The 25100-nt window shown below is 42.4% G+C and overlaps 1 protein-coding gene across 6 annotated transcripts in view; it reads left to right on the forward strand.

The window, feature by feature from the left end:
• Window positions 1-25100, forward strand: part of ELMO1 (engulfment and cell motility 1) — a 479853-nt gene that overhangs the window by 100994 nt on the left and 353759 nt on the right. For all 6 annotated transcript variants that reach the window (XM_033088370.1, XM_033088366.1, XM_033088369.1 and 3 more), the window contains exons 3-4: window positions 8223-8263; window positions 9205-9277. In XM_033088370.1, coding sequence (XP_032944261.1) covers window positions 8223-8263; window positions 9205-9277 — 114 coding nt within the window. The remainder of the gene's footprint in view (window positions 1-8222; window positions 8264-9204; window positions 9278-25100) is intronic.

Below are 25100 nucleotides of genomic sequence, written 5' to 3' on the forward strand. Positions count from 1 at the left end.
CTTGTGTTTCAATTGAACCTGAACCCTCATTTGCCTTCAGAGCTCATCTGGCTTTGTCATATCTACTCACCTGATCTGATAATACCTAGTTTATCAGAGTTGAGAAGTGTTTGTTTATCCTACTGAGCTGGTCTGGCTTTTTATTTTTAAACGATGCACATAAATATGGTTACCCTTCCACGTATGAACTTGACATAAATAAGCAGACTGTTCCCCATGAGTGAAGTGAAGCAGACCATAAGCTCTGAATTAATTCACAGTGTGAATCACTCACTTCCAAATAGAAAAGGACACTTGAGTGCAAGGGTGTGGTGGAGAAAAATGGCACATCAGTCAGCTGGGAGTACTTCTTGGAAAAGAATGATATGAAGACTGATATACCGGAATTAGGAAATTGGTTGTTGTTGCTGTCTGAGATATTGACATTTGGGGGAAAATGTGTGTTCTCATAGTCATAGCAACATTGCTATTGGGACAATGTAAAATAGTCAAGAATCACAGAAGATAATTGATATGAGCAGGGCTTTGTTCTTACATTGTTCACCTCCATACTTTGGTCATTTTCTAAAATTGCAGTTTCCCTTCTATCGAAGGACAACACAGTCTCTCCTGAGTAGATGTATATCTAATCCCTAAAAGAGGAAGAGGAAGGTATGTCTACTTGTCTTTAATCCACTGACACATGAGCATGCTGGTTATTTATATGTTTACTCATTTGTATAGTCCAGTGATGTTTATGATGCAGAGATTGTACTTTATGTTGCTAAAATCTTATATATAATTTGTTTCATGAAGCTTGAAACAAGTCATTTTTAGTAAACCATTTTTGCAATGAATCATCATTTATCAAGAAAAAGGTGGCATAGCCTGTCATCTTCCAGCTTTTCAAATTAATATGATGCATGGTTTTACTACTTTGGAGATGAAGCTGTGAGCCCCTTTGTCATTTCTGACAATTACTGGAGTCTTGTGTCAGTGATTCACATCGGAAGTGTTGTTAAAATACTTGCTTTCCAAGAACCAGCTGAATTTGCCTCAGGAAAGAGTGGTTTTGTCATTATCTTTCAGATAATTTAGGCCTCTCTTAGGAAAACAGTATGATACACACCTCTCAGAACTCCTGGGATTCCTCCATACGAAAGGTATATGGCTCACAAGCATGGGGAGTAGTCACAGGCTCACGGGAGGAAGAATAAAGCTGTTATAAAATGACTTGTGTCATTGACACAATGTCAGCAGGCACCTGGGCAGCCAGGTGGGTTATCGTACATTAAAGTTGCTCCAAGTCACATCGTAGGCTAAATCATAGTCAGCACGCGTGTCCCTTCTCAGAGGTGTCCTGACATGTGGAAACCAGGTTTCGTTTCTTTCTGGGCCAGCGTTACTCATAACTGCTGTGCGGAATATGTTCAATGAATTTCCATCTATAAAAGCAGAGTGAGATCCTGGTGCTGTGCTGCACGGCCTCAAAGTGGCAGAATAAAGCTGTCATGGCCTTTTAAAGCCCTGGGAAAGGCTTTTTAATAGTCTAGGACCAGAAACTTTGAAGTCGTTGTGGAGGATAGTTTTGCAATTAAACGGCTGTGAGACGGTGGTTTCAAGAGCAGAGCCATGGTGGTGAGCGTGGGTTGCTTCTGTCTTCCTCTTGCTGCGTTCCAGCTTCAGCTCCTCCCTGAGCTGCAGTGGCAGTCGGGAAGAGACCAGAAGAAAGGAAAAGAAGCTAAAAGTCTGAAAAAAGATGTGTTCTTCATCGAAAACTATTCACTGATTGCGTGCCTTGTGGTGGTGTTGGTGGGGGGGCGGGGGCTAGCGGCCATTCACCTGGGAGGTGACCAAGGTATCTCAGAGGCAGCCTCTGCCTCTAAAGCAAGTATCTTCTAGTTGGCAAAAGAAACGGAAATGACAGAAATGATGTGAGGGATAAAGAACAGGATGGGACAAGTGCCAAAGGCAGCGCTGGGGCCTGGAGTCACTCAACCAAGGAACAGGCATTGGATATTTATTCATTTATGTATTTAATTTCTCGAACCAACTTTTGAAAACCATACCCGCAAAGTGTGCGAACGGTATTACCTAGTCCTAGGTAACCTGTGTCCAGGGCCTCACTCTGGACCACGTTCTGTTTCAGGCACTCTGCACATGTCGTCGCGGCTCATCTCCACAGCACGCCAGTGTGCGAGGTGCTGCTGTTATTTTCAGGAGAGAAAACAGAAGCACTGTGAGGAGAAGTCACGAGCCTAAGGCTACAAAACCTGGGGAAGTCGGGGTTCAGTCCCAGGCAGGCATTTGCTAGAGTCGTTCAAGAGCTCATCGTTGAGGGAAGATACGAAAAAGCAAGCAGCTGATAAAAACTCAGCATTCTAAATGCTTTTCTGTAGTCCCTTCATGTAATGTCATCCCATAAGCATTTTTCCCCCTCCATCATTAAAAACATTTGAAAGGAACAAGCTTACAATGAAGCCAGGCTTTCTTTTCTGGGGGATGCCCATTTTAGCGCCGCCATGGGCCTGGGGAGTGGATGTCAGAGGTGAGAACGCAGCCCACACTCCGTAGTTGCTAACAGGAATGGGATAACATGCGGCGGGGGGCAGGGTGCTGCCAGCCTCCGTGGGCCAGTCAAGGCAGAAATTGGGGCAGCGGTAGACTTGAGAGGTCCGAGGTGAGCGTGTGGTCTGGGTCAAGTCCCCAGGCCAGGTGCCTTAGCCGACAGACGGGAACAGGTGGTTGACTAGGAACTGAATTCATCAGAAGTGTGGTAAGGAGGGGGCAGTGATGAGAGAGATAACAGCTGGGCCATCTCGGGGGAGGGAGCCTCAAGGCAGGCCGGACTCTGGCTCCTCCTAAATAAACAACCAGGGACTCCCAAGGATGTTTTTTCTTGGGGTTCTCTCCTGCCTTAAGGGAACCATGTGCTTGGCGTGGAAGAGTGTTTGTCTTTTTGTTTGTTTGTTTTTTTAACAGATCAAAAGGAGGCAAGAGGTGGATCTGGTTTCTAAGAAAGAAGATGAAGCGTGAAGCTTGAAGGGTGGCAGGGTCTGTGCAAGGCCTTATTGGAAATGCAGGACCCGCCCTTAGAAGAAGTGTCAGGGTGGGAGGTGTGGATGAAAGAACTCATGATGCCAACATTTCATTAAAGTCAAGGGAGAGACTACAGAAAGGAAAACAAAGGACCAACGGAGAGAAAAGACAGTATTGCCAGACATGTAGATTAAAAGTGAATTGCTAGAGAATTTGGCCATTCTCGGGAATCTAGCTGATGTTATGAAAAGGAAATAAAACAAATCTTTGTGTATGGGTAGTTTGTTTCCGAACTTAGTGTCTCCAGTAGATTAAGTTAAATAAAGGATCCTTTTGGAGAATAAGAGTTAAAATACAAAGGGAGGAATCAGCCCCCCAAACAACAAAAAAAGCTACTCCCTGAATAGAACTGTTGGCACATGATACTGTGCCAATCAGATTCATATGGAAATGCATACTTTGACAAATAAAAATATTTCTGCCAACATTAAAATTTCACCAGAATATAAAGTGAAGGAAACTTTCGTATGCTTTCTGTTTTGAAGGTCAGACTACTTTCTCAGACTCAGTCGTTAAAATAGTTTTGCCTCATGTATTCTAAACCCAGATATATTCAAGTAGAGTACAGAATTTTACTTTTAGTTCCTGGAGGGTTTATGGAGTCATGGGGAGAAGAACCAGTTTTCATCCTTTTAGACCAAATTTTCTTTACTCCTGGCCTTTTTCTGTCTGTGAGGTAAAAGGCAAATTATTCAGGGGATCTACCGAAAGCCATCAAGGTGTCGCCCTTGTCACCCTACTCCCACATCTTAGAGAACTGGGCAGGTAGACAGAAACATCTTATACAACCTGAGAGAATGGTAACCAAAACGTAGGCAGAGCCAGTGTCTGGCTTGGCATTTACATCAGGCAAGGAACTCCTATCAGGAGGCTTTCTATAGGCAGTGATATCAGAATAGCATGCTCTGTGTGGGGCATCTTATTCGGTCCCTGTTTATGAAAGTCGTGCCAATCACCTGTGAGGCCTGGCTAATGGATGGTGACAGTCACTTGATTGGTGTCTGTTTTATCACCTGTTCAATTACGCTCTTCATCAGCTGTCTCGTTCAGTGCTCTTCCAGGCCGTGAATCCCATAACTCCTTCCAGAGTGTTCTGTGCAGGCAGTAGTGACAGCATTTACATGGCTAACAGTTTATAGTCAGCAGCTGCTTAGAGCCACCCAGCAGTGGCTTATGTGGTAGGAAGTGGGATGTGTGCTGATAAATCCAGGCCATCCTTCAACATAGTTTGCTTTCGAGCCAAGCCTTTTGATTGTGTTTTTTTAAAGGAAAGTTAGTGAATGTGTGGATTTTCCATTTAACAGAGCTGTATTGATCTCCTCTTCGATCCTATTAGCACCTATGTACTATGGTAACTAGTACTGAGGGGTGGAAAAGGTTGCAAAGATGAATTAAGATGCCTTGTTCTCTGGGACAGGAAGATTCGAGAGATACACAAAGTCCTCAGAAGTGCTTTATTTAATGTGCTGAGTACAGAGGAGTGGTCTCTGTCTATTTGGGGAGATTGGGGATATCTGCTTAAAAGAGGTGGCTTTGACATGGATATTAATGGTAGGTAGAGTTCATTGTCTGAAATGGAACAGAAAAAAGAAGAGGGATGTTTCAACAAATAGAGTAAAGTGGAAGAACAGAGGTGGGATTTGTTTTTCCTTTGGGCGGAGGGGGTGGGGGCGGGGAGGAGAATCTCCAACAATGTAGAAGTATGGGGAACAAGTACCACAGCATCAGTAGAAAGTTGGATTGCTCGAGACCAGATTGTGGAAGGCCTTGGATGAGAAACTAAGGGTGTGTATTGTAGGTGATGGCCATTGGGGAATCCATGGAGGATATTAGAGCAAAAGAGTGACATGAACAACATTTGTGGGGAAAGTCTAATTTTGTATAATTATTGTTAATGTGAGGATTGAAGAGAAAGAAACTTAGAGATGCGAAGACTTATTTGCAAGGACCCGGTGATGGGATTCTGAGAACTCCTAACAAAGGTGGTAGTAAGGTCCAGAAAGGATAAAGGAGAGAGAGGCTGTGGAGGAAGGAGTGGTGAGACTCAGTGTCATATAAACGTATACGTCACAGGATAGGGTAAAGGAAAGGAGAAGGCACGTTCTCTAGAAACATACACGGAAAAACTTAGGCGAGTGTGGAAGGTTGGAATCTGAGTTTGATATGCCAGTGGAACGTTGGATTGGAAATTCCTGGCAAGTAGTTCGTAATGATGGGCTCGCCCTCGGGGAAGGCACTGCAGCTGGGGAAGCAGAATTACGGGTGATGGGACTGGGGGAAGAGTCGTCTGATGGCAGGAGTTGGAATGAGGGGTGTCAGGGTTTTAGAAGAGTAGTTAGGTGGTGAGCAGTAATGATGTGAATGTCACCGAGGAAAATGCTACCCCACCTTGTAACAAATTAGACTGGAGATTGAAGAAATAAAGGTCATGATGTTTCTGGGCGGCAGAGGTATCATAATACGACAAAGGACTCGTGGCTGGGGTGGGAGAGCTTTGGGCGGCGTGCTGTTGTTGGCTTAGGTTGATGGGTAGGAGATGGTGAGTGTGATGAGTTCTGCCGTATACTTAAATAAGATTCCTGAAGGAGACTTACAAAGCTGTATTTAACAAATTGTCAGACATTTTCAAGAGAGTGTTTGATAGCAGAACGATAGACCTAGGGCAGTTGAAGTGAATGAAGAATTGACCGGTTAAAAGCCGAAGGCGCAAGAACAGAAATTTGGAGTTCGGAAGCTAGTTAGTGGTAGAAGGGACACAGTGAAGGATCTCTTAGATTTTATGGAAGGATTCTTCGTGTTAGAACTGTAGGAGAATGAAGGAACTATCACAGCTCTGGCAAGAGGGTTTCAAACAACAGGAAGTAGTAAGTGTCAAATAAGGTGGAAGGATTAAGAGAGATGAGAACTGTGAAAGGTCATTAAGTTTGGGTGGCAGGGGCTAATTTTCACTGGAATAGGTAGAAGAAGGGGAACAGGTGTAGGAAGTGGGCCGTGAGTGCGATCATTTTACACGTCATTTCAGTTGGTGAGGCGGCATCATGGCTGCTTCTTGTTCAGTTAACTGGGATCCCTTGTCGTCTGTGGTCTGGAGTTTAATCTCTCTCTGTTAAGTCTCCAAGGGTTGTTCTTCCGTGGTCTTTACCCCTTTCATATATCCAGCTTCAGAGTGTTCTAGATAGAATAGTTCTAGAAGTCCATAGATTTATATCTTCTCAAATTGATTCTAAATCTATGGAATCAGAATTAAAATCCAAGAGGTCCCTCTAAGAAACCTCAACAAGGAAAGTCTAATTCTGAGAGCTGTTATTTTAAATGCCTTCTCTTACCTCAATAGCAATACTTTCTTGGCCTGGTCTGTTGTTTCAGTGTCACTGAGGCCTGAAAACCAGCCCTGTTATTTATGTTTCCGTTTGGAGGGTGCAAGAAGTAAGATTAGGGGGCTAGGAGACTGATAGGTCTTTATGAAATACTGATGCCTAGAGAGGTCTCTGGCAGCTGGAAGTGCAAACTCCTTGTCCGAGGAAAGTTTTCTTCCTAAAGTTCTTTTGTCATTTGGCTTCCCCTTAACTTACAGCGAAAGCTATAAACAATGGACACGTTTGCAAAGGCCTAGGAGTTGTGTGACATTAAGTTCACTGTAGGACCCAATCCCCATTTCTAATCTTATTCTGCAGGAGACCCACTCAAGATGCCAGGAATACCCCCCATCTTTCCTCCACAATTCCAGGTCCCTCTTCCCCCACTGCACTCATAGTGGTTGGCATTTGTTTGAACACTTCGTCACAGAGGCTAGAGCTGCAGTGGGAGGTGTCACTGTCCCTCAGGCACTGAGGACTGAGTAGGGGCTTTTAGCAGGGTCCTGAGTTCCTTAGAAAGGGTGATGTACAGTGTTCGGAATTCATCAAGACGGCAGATGTGGCAGCATCCTGTCCAAGGGCAAAGATGTAAGGAGGAAATGGAGCTCCACTAGTGACATGCGAAGGCAAGGAAGCGAGAGCTCTTCCCTTTTTTTGAGTCGTTTGCCTTTTGTGTTAATTCTCATTTAATTTAATGTCATTCTTGTAACAGCTCTGAGAAGTGGGTAGGTCCTGTGCCCATTTTACACATAAACTAGTTGAGGTTCAGCAAATGAAGGAAATTGTCGGTCACTCTACAGGCAAGTTGGCAGAGCTAAGATTTGAACCCGTCCTGCTTGATTTAGAAGTCCTTTCCCCATGCCACATCGCCCGTTAGAGGGATAAGAAGTAGATCGTGTTTATATGTAGACTTTTTTTTATGATTGTATCTGAAAATCCAGGACCATGTGTTGTATTTTTTTGGTTTCTCTTCCCCATTTGTTTCTTGTCTGTGATTTGTTCTTTCGGTTGACACACTACTCTCCACCCCAGGAGACAGACAGGGTCTGTTTGCATCCAAAACAGAAAGTGTTTCGACATCTCCCGGCGAGCTGTGTGTGTGTCTCTTCACTGCATTCCTTCTATTTGGGGGCAGGCGGACACAGCTGTGACTGTTAGGTGGAGAGCACAGCTGTGGTCAGCCGCCAGTTGACAACGGGGTACATGGTGTCACTGTCCTATTACTCAAGTGTGCCCAGCTCAAGCTGCTGCGTGATGGGCATTTGTCGGGGCCAAAGTTGGGGGAAGAATTCTCTGTACTTTGTAGGAACAATTTTGCAATACCTCGTATTCGATTTGCCACATGTTCTCATAAAAATATCATGAATCTGAGCTCGTTTGCATAAAACCCAACTGCTGGTTGCCTGATTCCTATTCTCCTGAGTATTTCTGGGTATCGTTTGACCCTGCAGGCGTTCATTGCCTCAGATCTTTGAACAAAGCTGTGTTTTCATCCTGATTGTGATGCGGGGAAGTTCTATGTGATGTCGATTTTGTTCAACTAATAATATGAAATGTAGGAAAAAGTGCCATCAGGGCAGTCGGTCATTATTAATATATTTGTGGTGATGGCTCATAGATTATTACCTTTAGAAAAACAACAGGTTCCTTGACAACAACTAAGAATAGCAAACGGAAATTCTCCTTGCTTAAACATCGTTTTACTAGGCTTCTTTTTTAAGTTTAAAATGATGAAATGAAACTAACAGAAAGTATTTTCTTTTTTTTTTTTTTTTTGCTATTTTGCAGAAAAAGCCACTGTCTGCAATAATAAAGGAAGTCTGTGACGGGTAAGTGTTACTCAGGATACATCTGAGATGCCCCAGTCCACAATGTGAGAGGCAAATAAATATTCCTGTGGGATTGTAAAATATAATTCATAAGTCCCTACTTGACCCGCCCAAAGACACCAAGAATTACTCTGTGAAATGTACGCGCCTCTCTCCACCAAAATGTTACTGTTCCTCAAAGAGGAGAACGTGTGAAAGGGTTGTGTGCGTACTGGGGTGGGTTTTATTTATTTTGAAAAGTTGTGTTCATTCACCCTTCTCAGCGGGGAGCAGTCTAAAGTGCCTGAGGTTAAACAGACACTTCATCTGCTGTAAACTGAGGGGATCACAGGTCCCTATAGAGAGAAAGTAATTTAAAAGACAAGTCCATGGGTAGCTGCACTGCCACATAGAATGTCACAATGAGACGGCTTTCTCACTTCCCTTTGGCGGCTCCGACAACCCAAGGAAAAGCACATATGGAAGTTGCATTTTCTTTTTTTTTAAGCAGAACTATGACTAGAGTATTCCCTGGAATTTATTTAAGACCTGGGATACTTGACTAGAATGTTCCAATATGCAGCAAGCATACTGATTGGGGATTGTAGAATGCAGAGACCATTGAAATATAACAATTATCAAAAATATAAATGGCATTCATTTCCTTTGTTTTCTCCTCTCCACTCCACTCCTTCAAAATACGGAGAAATGTAACTTATATTGAAATACCACCTCCGCCCCAAAAGCTGTGGCAGGTGAAATATTTAAAGGTGAGCTTGGAACAAGATCTAGATGAAAGGTGGGCTCGTGTCATCTTGTTTTGGAAACTATATTGTGGGATATGTTGACTGCTGGCCTAGTTTCAATCGTAGCGTATTTAATTCATCTGACTCTATCAAAACTATACAAGTGAAAACGACCATTTATTGTTTTTCTGAGCAGCTTATGCTTATATTTTTAAGGTGGTCCCTTGCCAACCATGAATACTATGCGTTGCAGCATGCTGATAGTTCAAACTTCTATATCACGGAAAAGGTAGGTCAGCCCCATTGTTTAATCTGGGACTTACATTTAAGGAAGTCAAAACGTGACTGATGTTTCCTCTGTTCAGAGCTGGACATGCTGCTCTAAATTTTACAACTACCCTCCACAAAAATGCAAAGCAAACAACTGCTACTTTGGTCTTAACAAGGTGATAGTTAGCCCGTTCAAGAGTGAAGACCGAGTATGATTCTGCGTCCTGTTTTAGCAACTGCACTTGCCTTCGACAGAGAATTTACCAATTATCTTTTTTTTTGCTTGGTTAAAGCCTTTATGTGACACTTAATGACAGTCTAGCTCTCCATTCTCAGACTTGTGTTTTTTTGTTTGTTTGTTTGTTTGTTTTAACAACCTCTAAGCCATCTTAAAGTAGTTGAAACTATGACAAGAGATCTTTTCAAAGTTGGCATTGTGTTGGCACTGATTGTTCTTTGGCTTTTGGGAACGCTCCTTTCTTCTTGGCTGATTTTTATGCTTAAAGAAGCTTGAGAGAGAAGGAGGGAGTTATGAACACTACGGTAGCTCTCTGGCAGCAAATAAAATTAATGTCTTAGAGTGCCCTGATAGGAGAAGGGAAAACTAACATTTATTCAGTACCTACTGGAACTGGGCCATGTCCAGTATTCTGTTGTTTTCTTTCTGCAGACTAACCTGTGATGTAAAGAATTTCGGCTTTGGTTAACAGATAAGAAACTGAGTCATAAAAGTCAGATGACTTGGTCAATATCTCAGGAGTAGTAAACGCTAGAATTCAGGAGGAAGTCCACATCTTTGTGCTTCTATCATTTTTCCTTTGGGGGATTTCTAGAAGAGTTTACAGGCAGCTCAGTTTTATGAAGTGTTCACTGAAATGTTAAAAAGCCAGTATTGTCCTCGTGGAACTCATAACCTGGTGGGGTTGGCAGGGAGGGAGGGGACAGCCCTGTGAACAGTTTTCACCACAGCAAGGTGGTTGGCGCTGGGACAGAGGTAATACAGAATGCTCTGGGAGGAGGGAGAAGGGGCGACCTCAGGCTCCAATCAGTGGTCCCTAGAGGAACCATAAGTTTACCCATGAATCTAGTGGTGGTGGAAGGTGGGCCCAGTAACAGGGTCTGGTACCCACCGAGACTGCTCGCTTTACCCTGAGGAGTGTGTGTGTGTGTGTCTGTGTGTGAGTGTGTGTGTTTGGTGGGGGGGAGGGGTGGTGGGGGAAGGGGTGGGGCCATTCGGTCCAACCTAGAAGGAGCATAGCCAGAGGTCTGGAAATGCTTCTAGAAATCGCTTTGTTGTTCCCAGATGGGCACTGGAATTTTCATAACTGGGCATGTTCTCCTCTTCACCCTGATTGCCACAAGGCTGAGTATTAATAAGTGGGCTGGATTTCCCGGCCTGTGTTGTTAATTTTATTTGTTCCTTTGATTCATTCCACAGACAACTCATTTTCTGTCTTGATTTTCCCCTTGCTTCATTTTCTTCACATTTTTCATTGATTTTATACTGCATTTATATAATCTGCATGCTATTCTTTGTGAGATAAAGAGGAAATAGATAAATACTAGTTGAATGTTAGCAGTTAAGTGTATTGTTGTTGATATCCTGAAGGAGAAGGCGATCTCGTTTCAACTTAGTTCACCTTTTAAAGGCTAAACTAAAATATTGTGACTTGTGGGATATTACTGAAAAAGATTGCATGGTTTCCTACTATTTTGGGTATAATATGAAAAGTGTAAAAATTATTGTGATAAAATTATAGGACAATAGAAGTTATAAGAGTTTTTCAACCATCATCAATTAGTGAATAGTGAAATCAATTTAGTTATAATAGTATTAAAAATTGGAATATCATAGATAGAATAAAGCAGAGTACGTCACCTGTGTAGTTTGTGAAATATTTGTGTTATACACACACATGTATAACACATGAGTATTGCACTGGATTTTTACCCTGGGTTGTGTTCTAAAAGCCACTGTGTCACAACTAGCCCTGCCTTTGATTAATCTGTATTGGCTTGTGTCCCCTGGTGGCTGTCCTGCCTTCTGTCACCACTGTCAGGAGACCTCAGCTTATTGGAGATTACTAAAGGTGGGATTCTTGCACTAGGAAACCTAAGCACCGCAGGGAGGACATTTCTGAAATGGAGATCTTTTAGACCCCAAACCCCAGAGACTCAGAGTGAGTGTGCCTTGGAATGTGGCCTAGGGTTTTGCATTTTCAGAGCCCCCCCATGGATTCTGGTGCAGGATACCCGGGGACCACTTGGAGAAACTCTGCTCTGGGGCTGCTTTTCTGAAGAGCTGGGATCTGTGTGTCCCGGGCACTGTGCATCGTGACCGGAACCTATGCACTAAATTTGACTTAGGAGTGTGTTTGTGTATGGCCAATTCTTGGGATACTTTAAAAATTCATATAATATGCACTGTTTTGTTCTAATTAATATTAGCACTGACTCAGAAAATCCAAACTACTCAGAACAGTGGGGAAATTATTATTTTATCAGGCATCCTAGTCATTTCTGGGGAATCTTGTTTTGCCTGAGGAAGTTCTTAATGTTGACTTTAAAAGGGATTGCCACCTAAGTCTGTCCCTCTTCAGCAGGCGTAGCGGGGGTCATTCTTTTATTAAGAGTTTAGGAAATGAGAAGACTCATCTTTCTAATTGTAGCCCTTTGTCTGTAAATAAAATGTTATCACTCTTCCTCCTGCAGCTGTTACTGGCACAGCTGCGTGTGTGTATGTGACCTTGAATCCTGGGTCCCCAGGGACAAACCTGGGTTGCCTTCAGTGTACTGTTAAGTCCATCCACTTCCTTGCAAGTATTCCTAAAATTAGAGCCCGTTTTCCATTTTTAAAGTAATGTATTTAGCATCATCTTGGTTACTTACAGCCCAGAAAGTTGTTCGGTAATATTTGCATTACCATGGTAACTGGTGACTAAGTTTTAAAACCTGTGCATGTTCTTAGTTACTGATTTTTCCTCATGTGCAAGGTGGTCTCCCTTCCTCTGTCACAGATAAGCATATCACCTGTAATTTCAAAGAAGAAAGGTTCGCCAGGTCCTGCCAGCTAACATGTGTTGTGACTGATGGAAGAATGCTTGTGAGATTCTAAGGAAGGCACCACCCTACTTTCTCGTGTTATTCAAGCCTATTTTCTGAAATAGTCTTCATTTGCTTATTGGGCCATTAACTTTGGATTTTCAGTGCAATGGGAAAAAAAATGTATTGTTCCACAGGGTTACGCGAAGTGTAGAATGCAAATAAATGCCATACAGAAAGATAAGATTCAACTATTCACTAGTTCACATTCCGCCTCAGAAATTTTTATATCTCAGGGTTATGTCAGAGAGAGAGAGAGCGAGAGAGAGAATAAAAATTGAAAAATGAATTGTGTATCTTTTTGGCTTTATTGAGGTATAACTGAAAAAATTGTAAGATATTTTTATGTACATCATGGTAATTTGATATATGTGTACACCTAGTTAATTAAGACACCCATCCCATCTGTCTGTCTGTCTATCTATCTATCTATCTATCTATCTATCTATCTATCTATCTATCTATCTACCTATCTATCTACCTATCTGGTGAGAACATATAAGTTCTATTTTCTCAGCAAATTTCAATTATATAATACAGTGTGATCGACAATTACCATATTTTACATTAGACATTAGATCTTCAGGCTGGACTCATTCTATAGCTGAAAGTTTGTACACTTTTACCAATGTTTCTATTTCTTCCAACCCCTCAGCCCTTGGCAATCACTCTTCCACTCCCTGTTTCTATGTTGGACTTTTTTGTTTTCTTTCTAAGATTCCACATATAAGCGATGCCATGCAGTATTTGTTTTTCTATGTCTCGATGCCCTCCAGGTCCACCCATGTTGTCACAAATGGCAGGATTACCTTCTTTCTCATGGCTGAATAGTATTCCACTGTATATACCGTATGTACCACATCTTCTTTACCCATTCATCTGTTCACAGACGCTTAGGTTGTTTCCGTATCTTGGCAATTATAAATGCTGCAATGAACATGGATGTGCATATATCTCTTCAATATCCTCTTTTTATTTCTTTTGGATGTATACCCAGAAGTGGGACTGCACTCACCACGGTAGAACTATTTTTCCACCATGACAGCACCAATTTACATTTGTATCAACAGTGTATGAGGGTTCTCTTTTCTCTACATCCTCCCAACACTTCTCTCTCTCTCTCTCTCTCTCTCTCTCTCTCTCGCTCGCTCGCTCTCTCTCAATGATAACCATTCTGACAGGTGTGAGATGAACTCTCATTGTAGTTTTAATCTGCATTTCCCTAATAATTAGGGATGTTAAGATCTTTTCATGTGTCTGTTGGCTATCTATCTGTATGTCTTCTTTGGAAAAATGTCTATTCAGCGCCTCTGCCCATTTTTCAATTGGGTTGTTGTTTTTCTGATATTGAAGTGTGTGAGTTCTTTATATATTTTGGTTATTAACGCCTTATCAGATACATGATTTGCAAATATTTTCTCCCATTCTGGAGGTTGCCTTCCTGTTTTGTAGATGGTTTGCTTCGTTGTGCAGATGCTTTTTGGTTTGATGTAGTCCCATTTGTTTATTTTTGTGACTTGTGTTAACTTTTAAGTATTTCTATGGAATTTGTCTTCTGAAAAAACGTGATAGAAAGAAAGTGATACACATTTTAGTTCATTATCCTCATTCCAGTCTGAAGATGAAGGTATTATTATCTCCATTTTACAGTGAGGAACGTGAGACAGAGAGAGGTTATGTAACAACTTGTTTCGGTCATACCGATAAGCAGTGGGCCAGCTGAGGCTTGCACCCAGGTGGGTCTGCCTCCAGAGCTTTCTGTGCCGCCTCCTAGAAACCCTCCTGCCCCACCCCTACAGCCTGAGCCCCAATTTATTTATGATGCCCTTTCTTTGCTGACACCAGGCCAGTGATCCTAATGGTAATTGCCTCTAGAACATAAATGCGGGAAGTTACAGCCCATGAGCACTGGTCAGCAGCCCCAGTCTGTGGCTTTCTTATTCCTTCAGAGAACTTGGAGAAAGTTGGACCAGGTAATCTTCCACTCACTAGGGATTAGCAAGTCCATTTTCATTTGTTTTTGGGATGGATTATATCATTGGCTGAGGTAGTATTAGTGCACTAACACCAGTCTTTGTGGGCAAGCGGGAACATTGCCTTGCCGTCGTTCATTATGAGCATGCAGAGAGGTAGTTCCCAGAGCGTGGGACGTGGCCGAGGATGCCCTTAGGGGCTCGTGTGGACAGTTGAAGTTTGATCACGATTTCAGAATCGTGTTCGGTTTTCCCCGGCCAAGACCTACTTCAGAATGTATGAAGGTTAGTGATGTACCTTGGCGGTGTCTTAGTTTGTTAAATTCTTATTTTGGAATAACACAGAAAAACATACCTCCTCAGATCCTGTCTGCAAAGCTGGCCCCAGGAACCTTTGGGAAGGAAGTGGGGTTGTTTGAGGAGTACCCCTTCTTATACCGTTCCTACTGCCTAGGTGCTCTGGGTTCCCAGACAGGCCATGAGCTCCCCAGACTCTCTGGGCAGACAGCGGTTGGGTGCCCTGGGACTGGTATTTCCCACTGGGTCAGGAGACGACTTGATTACCACGTGGAATTCAGTGCAGCTGTGAGGCCCTGAGCATGGGGCTCCGCAAAGAGCTTAGTGACATAAATGCGCCCCATTCTCTGCATTCATGTGTCTCAAGATCTAGCTGGGGAGAACGTCTTGAAATGGGCACAGATTTTGAGGAAGGAGAGGAGGGCACTGAGTAATAACAGGAGTCTCTCCTTATCCTCAGCTTCAGTTACCATGGTCAACTATGGTCTGAAACTATTAAATGGAAAATTCCAGAAATAAACAATTCATAACGTTTCAATTGCATGCTGTTCTGAGAAGTGTGATGAATTCTCACACAGTCCCCCTCCATCCCACCCAGGACATGGCATCCCTTTGTCCAGCGTATCCATAGGTAGGCGCCCAGCCCGTTGGTTACTTAGTCGCCTTCTGCAGCTGGTGCTGCATCTCGGTGCTTGTGTTCCCGTAACCCTTATTTCACTGAATAATCGTCCCAAAGTGTAAGAAGAGTGATGCTGGCAGTTCAGATATGCCAAAGAGAAGCCCTAGAGTGTTCCTCTCAGTGAAAATGTGAAAGTTCTTGATAGTTTGAGAGAGAGACCACAGTCACGTAACTTTTATAACGGTAGATTGTTGTAACTGTTCTATTTTATTATTAGTTGTTGTTAATCTCTTACTGTACCTAATTTATAAATTAAACTCTATCATAGGTATGTATGTATAGGAACAAAACATCATATACTGGGGGTGCCAAAAAGATGTATACAAGTGGATACTTTGGTCAACGTTGCTCAAGCAGTAGTTCAGTGTAATCAGGAAGTGTCTGGACGCTGATGGGAACCATTTGAGCACGTCTTGTAATTGCAGAAGTCAAAAGTGACTGTATTCATCTTTTGTTATTGGTATATATTGACTATTGCAATTTTAATACAGTTTTCCTTTCTTAAAATGTGTATACATTTTTTGGCACCCTCTGTGTGTAGGATTCGGTACTGTCTGTGGTTTCAGACATCCACTGGGGGTCTTGGAAAGTATCCCTCACGGGTAAGGGATAACTACAGTATGGAAGAAAAGAGGGGTCCAAAAGTGTCCTGGAGAAGGCTAACAGAATTTAAATACTGTCTGAATTGAATTCTGAGAGACGAATGGGAAATGGATCCATTCAAAGACAGTTCTTCCTGTAAATTTTAGGTGCCTTGGTAGGCCAGTTGGGGTTATCTGGTGGGTGGTAACACTTGTTGGGTGCTTGCCATGTGACAAGTGCTCAGCTCTGTGCCTCACATGAGCTGTTTGTTTTATCTGAATCTTCCCAGTAAGCCTGTGGACCAGGTTTCACTGCGATACGCTCCGTTTTACGGAGGGTACAACTGAGCTCAGGGGTGTAAGTAACAGAGCTGGGATTGGATGTAGGAAGTCTGACTCCAGAGCCACGTGCTGTGCTCTGGGGCTGTGCTGGGGACACACAGGAATTCCAGGTTCTCTTTATGCTGTACCACCAATAGGGGGCACACCAGTTCTTGGCGCTGGAGATGGAAATTGATCTGTCCATCCTCTTCTTTCACCTCCCTAGTTTCCTCTGTGCGCAGTCCTCATTTGACCCCCTCTTAGTCCTCCAAAAAGTGTTCCATTCTATGAGCATCCTCAGCCCAACAACCCCAGTTAATCAGCGTTGCCACACCAAGTAATTTGCCTTAGAACTTCCCCAAAGGAACACACATCACCAGCAGCGCCTTTTTTCCATTCGGAACAAGGCTAATAAGTCCCGAGGAACTGGTTCCAGCCCTGTGTGGGAAGGTCAGCTTTGTACAGACACAGTGGATGGCACTTCTAAGCTGGGTCAAGTGACACAAGATTGCATGTCTTTTGGTCGCTAAACAAAGTGGGGACAGGGTATCATGGGGGTGGCTCAAGAACACTAATGAAGACAGTACCTACACGTTTCAAATTGGTACCTACACGTTTTCATTTCAAACATGCCTTTTTAGTGGGACGGACATAGGCTGCCTCTCGAGGGACATTGGGGCTTTGGTGTTAGTTACATGAGCTTCTGTTTTGTGTTGATTTCCTAAAGCACAGACATTTCAGGTCAATCTTTTGATTCATCTTTTAAGAGTGGTGAAACTGTTGTGGGCTTTGGGGTATTCTGGAAAAGATTGGGGGATTTTCTTCTACCTTGAGTATAATGTGAAAAATAGAAAATTACTTTTAAATGCTATATTTAAAGGATAATAGAGGTAATCATAGTGTTTTTCAAGTTGTAGGTGATCACTTATTAATAGGGATAAAATCAATTTAGTAGGTTGAAAGAGCATAAAATTGGAGTATAGTGGAGTAGAAAAAGATTAGAGTATGTTACGTGTGTCATTTTCTGAAATATTTGTTTCATGGACATTTATATACAAAATGCATCTATACATGCATTACATGCAGGGTGATCTTAGTTGTCACCCTGGCTTGGGGGTCAAAAATGTTTGAAAGTCACTGAAAATCATTGCAAAGGGGAATTAAATAGGGAGAATAAATACAAGTGCTGTATGCTAAGTGGTTGAAGGAAGCCTCACGTTGGGAGTGTGTTCTTCCCTGAAGAAAGTAACTCACGCACACCACCACCACCACCAAATAAAGTAGAAAACAAACTGAGGCACGTGTCTTCCTGGAGAGCTGCCCTGCCTCGGCCTCTTAGGAGGGGCAGCTCAATGGCTTCATGTTGTGTGCCCCTTCCCTATTGCTCCTACAGCTAATTGGGACCAAAAGTTGGCACCTTTTGGCCCTACCTGGGCCCCCATACATCCTCTCCTGGGAATGTGAAATTGAGAGTTGAGTTGAGTGATGGTGTTTGCTAGAACTGGAAAGTCATATGTAGTCAAAGTGGATATGACACCACAGCAGATAAATCTTCCTGTGAGCTGAATACAAAGGGTAGTAGACCAAGCCATAGTACGTGGAGTAAAACCCATCCGTAGAAAGGGTTGAGACTTGAGAGAAGTAGGGATGAAGACCCAGAAAGTAGGGTGAGAGGGAGAAGCTTCCAGTCCAGATTTCCCTCTCTGCTTTCTGTGTCCTGCCTTTGCATCCCTGTGAGGAGACCTGCTGTGACTTTTTGGTCCTGTCCCTTAAACTCCTTTATGCGTGTCTTAGTCTTGATCAAACAACTTTCACTAGGACAGGCATTTTAATGTGAGCCCAGGAAACTGGTAAATTTCCTAATCAACCACGTATCCTAGGAAGGAGTCCCTTTTCTGCTGCCATTGGTGAAAGCGTCTGGATTCGTTCAGCACAAGCCATTGCTGTTGCCTCTGCAGGCTACACCCCAGCCAGGTTGACCAGCATGGGCTGCCACCTGCACACGTGGGCCGTTGCCTCCAGGACTGGCTCTCAGCAGGCAGGAATGGGCAAAGAAAAATGTTTCTGCTTTTCCCCTTGCCCTATCTCTTTAGCTCTTCTGGGGTTCCTGACTCCAAGTTTTTCTCTCATGCTGCCCTTTGAGCTCTTTCTCCTTTGCCTTTCTTTCACTCCGCCACCTGCTGTCCTTTGTTAAAGACCCTGAGTTCCCATGTGCCTTGCTGCTTAATTCTTTCTTTTTTGAATCGTGACTGAAACTGACTTCTGTCGTGGATGCTCTGAGCTCTATTGGCTGCTTGTATGCCTGTCACCCGCCTTGGGAAAGCACTGGGCTCTCCTCGACAGGCTGATTGTCCTGGATCTGCCAGCTCATAATCCAGGGCTGTCAAAAAGAGACAGCCAAGCCAGAAGGAAAAAAGCCATGAATGCATGTATTCGATGGAGAAATGCGTGAGACTTTCCGGATGTGCCAGGCACAATGATGAGCTGGAGGTGGTTCCAACTTTCGTGACTTTCAATGTCCAGAAGGGGAGAAAGACAAATAAATATTTACCACAAATTAACCAGTTATAATTGTAAGTGCCACAAAGGACAAATGTGAGCGTCCAGACCTCGTTTAGCCTGCAGCCGGTGACATTTAAGCAGGGATCTAAAAGAAAGGTTGGGGAAGGGGTAGAAGACTTTAAAATGGGCAAGAAGTGTGGCTGCAGAGTTTTGCATAAGCCCCAATTCTTCAGGCCTTATTAAGGATTTTGAACTTTATCCAAAGAACATTGGGAAGGCTTCAGAGGCTTTTAAACTGAACCTGACCACAAATGTTTGGACTATAGATTCCCCTGGTCTGTAGCCTGAATGCACCATCCTGGAAGAGTGCTAGAAACTATGCTAGAAACTATCAGAAAACAGTTCACTGTGGAGAAGAAAAGAATGCAAGGGCATTTTGAAAAAATGCATAGAGATTGACATCAAATGCTGGATAGAAAAATGGGACCAGATAAGAATCTTCTTGGAATATCTGCCTTCAAAAGCTTGCTCTCTCCCTGGATATCTTGGCTAACCTAAGAGTAAGAATAATAATACACTGCAGTTGAATAAAATTACTCATTCAATTTACACAATAATGTCTTCTTGATAAATGTGTTGATTTGCACAGCCTGATCAAATGATAATGTATAGTTACCTGACTAACTTACATCCAATTTTAACTTCTCTTTGAACACTCCTAATTTAGAATATAAAAGTGTTCTAACTTATGTTCGTATTCATGGGAAATAAGTAGAAAAACATGTAATATTTCCTATAGATTAGGGCATAGTAGTGCAAGGAGGAAAAATTGATTTGCTCAGATTTGACAATTAAGTATGTGCTGGGGTGAGAAAGATATTTAAGACACAGTTCCTCTCCTCTTAGTGTTTTCAGTCTAGCGGTGGGCGAGGTTGATACTGATTGATGATCGATGGGAGTCATGTTTGAAAAGATGATCAGGAATATGATTTTTCAGTCAATTACGTTTACAATTTGATCTTGTATTTTTGGACCCATGTGATTCAGTACACATTAAAAAATCTTTTAAGTAGGATATGAATTCGTCTGCTTTATTTATTTATTTTTATTTATTTATTTAAAGTTTATTGGGGTGACAATTGTTAGTAAAGTTAATAGGTTTCAGGTGTACAATTCTGTATTACATCATCTACATATCACACTGTGTGTTCTCCACCCAGAGTCAGTTCTCCGTCCCTCACCATGTATTTGATCCCTTTCTGCTTTAATTTTTAAAACATCTTTATTGAGATAGAATTTATACATCGTAAATTCTACCTAGTTAAAGTATCGCATACAATGGTGTTTGGTATATTTACAGAGTTGTGTAGTGCTTTAATTTTTAGCTAGTAAAGCTGTGTCATTTCCACCCAGGATATTTCCATCTTCCAAAGCAGCGGCTCTCCCTTAAATGCAGATCAGGGCCACAAATCTGGAGAGTCAGACTCTAAATCAAGGCTGGGGATCAAGCATTTTTTCCACAAATGTGGGTGATCTTGGTGCTGTGGTTAAACGCTGCCCACTGAAAGTGTCAGTAGCCTCTGGATCTTTCCCTTGATTCCTCCTGCATATTGTGAAAGCCCATATTGTGAATTCTCATCGACCTGTAGGCCTGCGCGTGCTCCCTGAGCTGTAGGCATCGTTCTAATTGGTTTGTACTGTTGCTGGGAGAGAATTGAGGTCCAACTTTCTTACTTAACGTGGCCACCAAGGTGTGTCACAGTCTTGCCCCAGTCAACATTTTCCATTTTACTGTCTTTCTCTCGTTCATTTAAGTTTAGGTACACTTCCTTAGTATTCTCCAGATAAACCTTGCTGTGTCCCCCCCGTGTAACTCTCCTAACCTGAAATTCAGTCGTGCCTCCCGCACCCCCATTATGGTTCAGGTACTAGGTTAGGTGTTGAGGATAAAGACGTGAAATGACTTACTCCTTGCTTCTATGGAAATGAGTCTTAGCTGCAAACATGCACTAGAAGCAATGTCATTAAAATAACTGCCATCTCAGGACAGTTGATCCTCCTCTCCCTACCAATCCAAAATTGTTTAAGATGGAAGAGACCTTGGTCGCTTGTCTGAAATAATCTTAACCCCAATTTTGGAGATTAGTTTATTAATTCAGTCCTCTTCTAAATCTCTCCCCTGCCTCTCTGCTGCTATAGAAATTACTGTCTCTTGAGTTGACTCTCTCTTAGATTCACTTTTGTAGCTAATCAGGCCTGGCGTCTCTTTGTTGTTGCCTTACTAACTGTTGTATTTTCCCCTCCTCTGGATTCCAAATGCCTTACAGTCAAAGACTGTGTTCTACCTCTGGATCCCCTGCGTGTCTCCCATGGTGCCTTGAGTATAATAGGTAGGTGTTCGAGGATTGTTTATTGATTTGATGTGATGCAGTTTTCTTTGCAAGATAAAAAGTACAAATCGTTGCTTAATAAATTATGTGGGATGGTGGTTAATTCAGTTACCAGAACATGTACATACACTTTCAGATTATTAACAGTGGAGGGATCGTAGAATAAGTAAATGGATCTTAGTGCTCCTCTTAAACAGAGTCTTAAGTCAGTGTTAGAAAATTCTGGTTGGCTTTCAGCCCTCCACAACTGATTAATTATCTTTTTCACAATAAGTTCGTACATACATACAAATATGCACACATACATGATATCTACACTGTGCTGGGTGTTGAGTGAAAATTTTCAAAGATTTGTGAGATTTCATAAAATGATACTTAAACCTAGTCCCACGGATCTGAGTACCGCCTATTTGTAATAAATGACCTCTACATGAGAACTTGGTCAGCTGTAGGGATTTATCTCCAGGTCACAGCAATAGTGATGCGGAGGGGAAAATAACGGACCCTCTGGTACCGTATGTTCTACAGATAAATCATCATTACGCGTATGAGCAAACAGTAATGCAATTTCCAAGTCAATATTATTACATTTATTTTCACTGTGGCAAATTACAACCTCTAAGAACAAAACTTAGTTGTGAGAGATAATTTACCCCAAATTGTGTGGTTGTTCAATTCTGAGAAAGTGAGTCTTACTTTATTTCACCCCATGGGATCCGTGAATATTCATGTGGCTCACGCATCTTCAGTGCTTTATTTCAGACAGTCGCTGTGTGGAAGCAGTGGTCTCTGATGAGTGGAGAGAACCCTAGGCTTAAATACAGACTTTAGAGTCTCCATGAAGGAAAACGTGGGCGAGGACTTAGAAACCTCACTGGCTTGCTCTCCCCACCCCCACACAATCTTTAACTAAATGAAGGAAAAGCTTACAATAGTCACACTCTACTGTGGTGACACATTTTCCAATAACCAAGGAACAAGTGTTTGCAGTCGGAATTATATGTACATGTGGTGAAAACAAGCCACTAAGAACAGAGGTTGGAGCAAGAATTTTAACCAACAGGAAAAATGCTTTGAAATTTGTCATCTTGTGTTTGCTTGTGCCTTAGTCTTTTTGAGCTGCTATAACAAAACACCATAGACTGAGTGGCTTATAAACAACAGAAATACAGAAATTTATTTCTCACAGTTCTGGAGACTAAAAGTCTACGATGAAAGCGCTGGCAGATTCAGTGTCTGGTGAGGGACTGCTTCCTGGTTCATAAGAGGCCATGTTGTCATCGTGCCCTTTCTAAGGGCACTAATCCCATTCAGGAGGGTTCCACCCTCATGACCTAATCACCTCCCAAAGGCACCACCTCCTGATACCATCACACTGGAGATAAGGATTTAACAAATGAATTTTTTTTGGGGGGAGGGGACACAAACCTACAAACCTTCAGTCTTGTCACATGTGAACCAAGAGTGTTTTATTATCATCCCTCAGATCTTACATTTTTAGTTTCTCCAACTCAGGAACCAAAGGATTATCAATATTTACTTTAGGAACATACTGGATTTTTCCCAATTCAATAGTTGAAGACAAAGGCAAATGTGGAGCTGAGAGCAAGATGATAGCCATATGACATACCAGGGTTTTGTTTTCTGGGGTATTGTTTGGGAGAGAATGATAGGTACTACGCTTGGATTTCCTCAGCTCTTTCTCAATCCATCAAGCCCATCTGGTGGCAATCGAGACACACACACACACACACACACACACACACACACACACCAAAGATTGTCCTGATTTTCCTCAGGAGCTATCCAGCCCTGGCATTGGGCTTCAGTCAGCCATTTCCTTTTATGGGAATGTCACCCCACCTCTATCCTGGTGCCTTTGCTCTTAGTGACTCAAACGAAATTGGCAGTAGACTTTCTGAAGTCTTCTCTAAAAACATTTTTTTGGGTGGTTTTAGAATTTTCTAATTAGAACTTGGGAATTGGATGGGAGCTATCATTTTAAATTATTTGGTGCTCTTCCTAACTTGGAAGAATATATACTTATTTCAGGATGAAGAAAAAAAGAAAAGACAGTCTAAGTTGAGACATAAATGAGAGGGAGGAGGACAGAGGACGGTAATGACTGCCACCAGTATTACTCAGATGTCAGTGGGTTTTATGACATGTTATTTAATTCTTACCACGGACTGCTGGATAGAGGCTACAGCACAATAATTACACAGGCAGCTCACTTTTTTTGCTTAGGCTCCCTCGCTTGTGTTGGGTAAGATACGAATGCTTCTAGAATTGCAGGCAAAGATAAATGCCAGAGGTCATGATAATTCCATGTTCTCCAGTTCAGCTATTAAACCAATGAATAGATTGACTCAAGTCCTGAAACATTTAACTGTGTAATGCTCAGATACAGAACGAGTGGCATATGGGTTTCCTGCAAAGGCAGGAACTTGTTTACCAAAATGACCCTAGAAACTCCAGAACCCCCCTTCTAAACAAAACCCACGACAGTAAACAACAAAAACCCATGATCGGTAGAGGAGATTAGTTCTGAGAGTGGTGTTTTGACTCTTACGATGTGTTCCAAAGCCAGAAACTTAATCACAAATTTCCTAAGCACAATCCCGTTCATGTTTTTTTATATGTTGGGAATGAGGTTTATTTTTGAATGGCTATGAGACTGTTACTCAATATTTAAAGATGGAGACACAATATAAATTCCCTCTCTCTCTCTCTCTCTCTCTCTCTCTCTCTCTCTCTCTCTTTCTCCCTCTGTCTCTCTCTCTCTCTCTCTTTCTCTGTCTCTCTCAAAGATAACATAATAGATTCATGAAACAATAGTCACCATACCACTTGGAATGCCTATTTATCACTCTTTTTAGTCCATTATTTTCTATTTTGTTTTACATTTTTTAAATATTTCTAGGGCCCTAAGGATGATTTCATGGCCATTAGTGGTTGCATTGCACAGTTTGAAAAACATTTCATTACACTGTTTGCTTTACAAGATCACAGACAAAGTTAGATTTCTCACCTTTGTTACTCCAATGTCTAGAACAATGCTCAATAAGCATATATTTATTGAAAGGTGAATACCAACTACAGCAGTAAAACAGTGACCCAAGGGCAGACTGAAGGGGTAGGTGTGAACAAAACCCACAAGGAAAAGGAGACATAAAAAAGAAGATAGGAAGTATGGTAGAAAGACTGGGGAAAGATCAGAGGAAGACCTTGCCTCTACCCAGGAAAGGTAGTGTTCCTGCAACTGTTTTCCGGATGTGACACTTTGGTGGCATTGGGGTTCAAGGTTGCCCACTCTTCCCTACTGTGATCAGAGTTAAGTTACAGTAATAACTATTGCATGATCATTTGTGATCCTCATTTTGCAGTTACCTATTGTTGCATTTGAAAAGCCCCAAACTTAATAACAAATAAAAAGACCATCATCGGTGGAGATTATTAATTTTGCTCCCCGATCCTCGCTGGGTCAGGTATGTGGACATGGCAAATTAAGGATGATGACTTGTCTCTTCTTGATGATGTGTGGAGTCTCATCTGCAGAGACACAAATACCTGGGGACTGGAATCATTTGGAAGCTTCTTCACTCATATGTCTGGTTCCTGGGCTGGGGTAACTCAAAGGCTGGGCTCAGCTAGAACTGTATCCTGGGGGGCCTACATGTGGTCTTTCCAAGTGGCTTGGGCTTCCTCATTACATGGTGGTAGGATTCTGAGAAGCTCCCAGAGAGGGGGCACTTCCTGAGAACAAGTGTTCCAAGAGAACCAAGCAGAAAGTGCACAGCTCTTTATGACCTAGCCTGAGAAATTCAGTAGAATATTCTGCTGTACTCTAGCTGGAAGCAGTCATAAATCTGCCAGATCAAGGGGAGAGGACATGGGTCCCTGGTCCCTATGGAAAGAGTGGCAAAGAACTTTGGAGCTTTTTAATTAAACCACCACATGCAACATCTTTTTACCTCTCTCTCTCAGGGGAAACGCT

This window comes from Rhinolophus ferrumequinum, chromosome 20 (assembly GCF_004115265.2).
Source record: "Rhinolophus ferrumequinum isolate MPI-CBG mRhiFer1 chromosome 20, mRhiFer1_v1.p, whole genome shotgun sequence".
NCBI classification, from domain to species: domain Eukaryota; kingdom Metazoa; phylum Chordata; class Mammalia; order Chiroptera; family Rhinolophidae; genus Rhinolophus; species Rhinolophus ferrumequinum.